Source organism: Aulonocara sp. 'chitande type north' Nkhata Bay, linkage group LG20 (genome assembly GCF_057382095.1).
Source record: "Aulonocara sp. 'chitande type north' Nkhata Bay isolate Kocher_YH1m ecotype deep benthic linkage group LG20, A_spYH_male_GT1.1, whole genome shotgun sequence".
Taxonomy (NCBI): Eukaryota; Metazoa; Chordata; class Actinopteri; order Cichliformes; family Cichlidae; genus Aulonocara; species Aulonocara sp. 'chitande type north' Nkhata Bay.
In genome coordinates this window covers 19,464,042-19,468,805 of record NC_141363.1, presented here as the reverse complement: position 1 = coordinate 19,468,805, position 4,764 = coordinate 19,464,042, and the positions used below count along the sequence as shown (strand labels likewise).

Sequence of the window (4,764 nt, the reverse complement as noted above, 5' to 3'; positions counted from 1 at the left end):
ATCTCTCCTGGGGACAGGAAGAGACTGAACAGGGTGATCCGAAGGGCCAGCTCTGTTCTAGGATGCCCTCTGGACCCAGTGGAGGTGGTGAGTGACAGGAGAACGGCGGCTAAGCTGTCATCCCTGATGGACAACATCTCCCACCCCATGCAGCAGACTGTGACAGCACTGAGCAGCTCCTTCAGGGGCTGTGGCACCCACGGTGTGGGATGGAGAGATTTCGCAGGTCTTTCCTCCCCACTGCTGTCAGACTCCACAACAAAGACTCCAACTGATCAAGCACACACATCCACACATGTGCAATAACACTAAGTGCAATAATCTTTTTCTGACAAAGTTGTACTTTTGTGTTTTCTTACTCTGTTGTATATAGCATTTGTATTCTATTTTATTCTATTGTATATAGTATTTTATTTTATTCCATTCCAGTGTCTTCTAATTTCTGCTACATAACTTTGTACTTTTGCTGTAACGAAACAAATTTCCCACCTGTGGGATTAATAAAGGTCATCTTATCTTAAATGTTAAACAAATTTCTTCCAGTCAGAGAATGTTAATGTTTGCTTCATGCGTAAAGTTAAAAGCTTAAAACTAATAAAACAAGTTTTAAAAAGAGACTTTTCCATTTGATTACATTTTGTATGATGGATTATGCAGAAATAATAGAATTGAGCTCAAAGATCTATCGCTTTATCACCTCTTCAGGTTGTAAATCGTTTTGTTAAAAAGTAACTAAGTAACTAAGTAACTAATTGCTTTTGAAAATAAGTAATCAGTAAAGTAACAGGATTACTTTTTGGGGGAAGTAATCAGTAATTAGTTACTGATTACTTTTTTCAAGTAACTTGACCAACACTGCTTATCAGTACATATCTATATTTTTCTATCTATAAAAAGGAAGCTGACACTTGCCAGACTTAATCAAAGGTGTGAGCAGCACAGCAGACGCCTTTGTGTCAAAGTAACTGAGGATGAAACAGAAAAACATGAAGGTGATTTTCCTGGTCTGTGTTTTTATAGCAGATGACCTTAAAAATATTGTCAAAAACGAAGTGAAGCAGAGCAAAGTTACAGAGGTTTGATTAGAGACAAAGCTCAGCGTTTTGCAGTTTTGCAAAATGTAAAAAGTTTCAATTTGTTCAGTATCGAACAGCAGAAATGAGGCTTTCTGTCGGAAGTAAGTAAAAAACAAAAAAATCCAACAGCGGCCGACAGTGTAGATGGTGGGCAATAAGGGTGGGCTCTGATTATCGATTTAGAGAGAGAGAGAGAGAGCTCTACATGAGTGTGATCGTGGTGGAAGCAAAACAGCCAAAGTCAGAGGAAATTCATGACGATGTTCATGTGAAGCGTAGTTTGGATCGTCTTTGGCTGCTGGTTCGGTCAATATTGTTTGAGAGAGAAAAACCTGCAGCTTCAGAATCAGCGCAAAAAGGACGTAAACACAAAGCGACACTTCAAAATCAGCGAGCTGTCGGCTTTCAGCCCCGACGGCGTGACCGCGTACGTGCCGTCGGGTGAGAAAGGCGACATCTCGCTGATTCTGACGCGTCAGGTCGGCGCTTCGTGTTTACGTCTTTGTGCAGAGACCGTGTTCCTGCTCTCATTTACTGCTTCAGCTGTTTGGTGGTTGTTGAAATTTTGTTTTAACCTGAAGCTTTAACCTGAGATTCTGGCGTTTTGGGCAAAATAAATTTATATTAAAAAATCGATTCAGGATTTTAATGAATCAATTTCACGTTATCCAAGTCAGAATCGACTTTAATCGATAAATCGATCATCAAAAGGCAGAAACTGAAAGCAGCTCCAGCTTGGATCTGTTTCTGGGAACAAAGATCTGAAGCTGATGACCTGAGAGGGCTCGCTGGGCTGTGGACAGTTTCATTAGGAACGATCGTATTACCATCTCATAATCATTGTTATTGGGATCATTGACTTCCAGAAGCATCACCTCCAAAGGAAAACAGGTTTTTCATGTTTTCCAGCAGCACAAGGTTTGCTGTTCATTTGGACCACAGGGGAGATTTCGGCCACGTAAAAGAACAAAGTCACTCGAGTCCTTCTGAAGTGCATCCAGAGTTTTTTGGAATTGAAGGCCTGAAAATCAAAGCCCGTAGAAGCTGCCCGGACTTGCCAACAGGGGGCGACAGCTGCAGTTACAAAAAGACCTGGGTCCTTCTGAAGTGGATGAGAAAACGACCCTCGGCCTGACCCCTGGATGATCTGATATCGTCGTGTTGGTGTTGTTCCCAGATCATCATGAAAATGTTGTTCCAGGTTCAACATTGCAAGTGACCAATCACATTGTTGTGACGTTATTCTTTGGCGCGCCAAGCCATTCATGCATTTATGAAATTCCAATGTTGCAAGGACAATATCAGTTCTGCTTAGTGTTTATTAAAGGGTCGGGGTCCGTTGATCGGCAGACAGAGGCGGTTTCTCGCAGCTTAAGACAGTTTTTTGTTTTACTGCAGTTTTTCCCGAAGTCGCAAAAGTATGACGTCACCACATTCTGATTGGTCACTTGCAATGTTGATCCTGGAACAACATTTTAATGATGATCTGGGAACAACACCGACACGACGATATCAGATCGTGCGCCTGACCCCTACGAGCACTTTGCTGATGAGTTCATGAGCTCAGAGATTTTTTCAGGTCGCTCTGAGTGAAACATCAAGTTCATTTAATGCGTTTTGACCATATTTGTGCCAAGAAGGAAGATCATCGGGGCATGCTCATTGGCTCGTGACTTGTGACTGACATTTTGCACCGTATCAGCATGATGCAGATGTGAGCTGTTTTCTGAACATCTGGTATTTATAGATGCTTTGAATTCTCCAAAAATTAAAGTCGTTTTCAGTGACATCACAAAACCCACCTGATCACAACTGTTTCAGTCATTTTGTGCTTTTATGTGTTCATTTTATTCTGATTTATTTGTGTATATGATTTTAATTTGCTGTACAAATGTAAGGAGACCTCAAGCATTTTAATGGGTGCCTATAAATAACATTTATTATTATTATTACATGAATGTCGCATTATTTGCTAATGTAAAATAGCATAAGAGACCGTAGCCCATTGAATACATAACATGAATACATGTCTAATGTTCCTGAATACGTTTTTATGTATTTGAAAATAATAACGTTTTTGACTTGATATTAATGACTAAACATTTAAACAAATTTTACTAAACAATGTAATTAAGCGCCTTGTTGTTGCTTCAGGATGCTATACAAATAAAATAAAATTGAAATTAATGTTCCACATGCTTTATATCCGCATGCATAATAATCAAAATAATTAAACTCGTGGTGAGAACATTCAAAGTGATTTTAAAGGGAACAAAAACTTTCAGCTTTTTTGCTACAAACTTCTAAAAGTTCGTCTTACAAGAACAAAAATAAATCTCCGTCAAACTAAAGGAAAAGCTTTCGTGAGGTTTGATCTTTCATTCTTCTTCTTGACCTGTCTGGCAGACACTTGTGCGCATGCGCTCATCCATAACCCGGAACTGCGCTCCGCAGCGGGCTGTGTTTGTTTTGGGGACGGTCAGCCGACAGAAACGATGCAGCTTCACTTCACTAAAGACGTTTTACCGGACTCTGTCGGCACCGACTTCCAGAACCTGAACAAGCTGAACGAGCAGGTAAGTCCGCGGCTTTAACGGAGCAGCTTTACCGGAAGCTGTCCGAGCCCCGGGGCTCGTTACGTCAGTGAAAGGAGGTTAACGGTCACAGCCCACCTGTACCTCACGGAATGTACACGTGTCCGTGTCAGCTGGCTGCCAGCTGATGAATCCCCGGGTGAACAAGCTGATGAGCAGAAATATCGCTCAGGCTTCAAACAGACGTCCGACAGCCACGAGCTGTTAGACTGAAGGGCACGTGATGCGCGCAGTCACAGCCGCTGTCACGTGACCAGACGGCGTCCAGCAGAACCCGCTTTGAACGTCAGCGTCCAGACTTATCGATGCCGTCGGTTTATTACTCACCAATAACAGTGCAGCACGGTGCTGTGGGGCGGAGCGCTGAGGCGCGCCACGGCTGACGGTCCGCCCAGCAGGATGGTGGCATTTCTGTGAGGTAAACACGCCTGTAAACGGGATTTAAAGAGGACTTTGATGTACGCGAGGAGCTTCAACACCTCCAGGAGCTGCCGCTCAGCTGTAATCTGATTACTCAGCACATCTGATGATGTGTGTACAGTGATTAACACTGGAACGATGTCACAGTCTTCGCCACCTCCTACGCCGAGAGCGCCGTGATGTCACGGAGACTGACAGCAGAGCTGAGAGCCCGGGCCCTCGCGTGACAACGTGACATCAGAGAGCAGTTAGGCTGCTAACAGATTACAATAATCCAGAATATTAGGATTGGTCTGCAGGCTGATGCAGATTAGTGATGAGTACCTGAGTTACAGGAGGCAACCTTCACTGTGATGAAGAGAATCTTTCTTTATTCTTTAAACTCAGTGTGAGAGTCTTCATTCCCTCCTTTATCGGGAGCACAGCTCCTCACACAAAGTCTAGGAGACGCCGGGAGGCAGGTGGCATTAATCCTGGTACTGGATTGGCTCTCGGGGCGTCTGCCTCGTGCAGCATCTCGGACGCATCAAGAGGAAATAAAGCTTTTGAGTCCTGATGCAGCGTTCTGAGTGTGCACTGATGCCTCACACATCAGACGGTGGCATCTTCAGCCTTTGGGTTACTTCTGAGCCCGAGGCCTGAACACATGGACTCAGCAAGACCATTAAAGCATG

General features: G+C 43.5%; 1 protein-coding gene across 4 annotated transcripts in view; it reads left to right on the top strand.

The window, feature by feature from the left end:
* The first annotated feature begins 3,498 nt into the window (after positions 1 to 3,498).
* Positions 3,499 to 4,764, top strand: part of commd7 (COMM domain containing 7) — an 11,349-nt gene continuing 10,083 nt past the window's right edge. For all 4 annotated transcript variants that reach the window (XM_086276455.1, XM_086276453.1, XM_086276457.1 and 1 more), the window contains exon 1: positions 3,499 to 3,652. In XM_086276455.1, the coding sequence (XP_086132581.1) occupies positions 3,572 to 3,652 (81 nt within the window). In that variant the 5' untranslated portion in view covers positions 3,499 to 3,571. The remainder of the gene's footprint in view (positions 3,653 to 4,764) is intronic.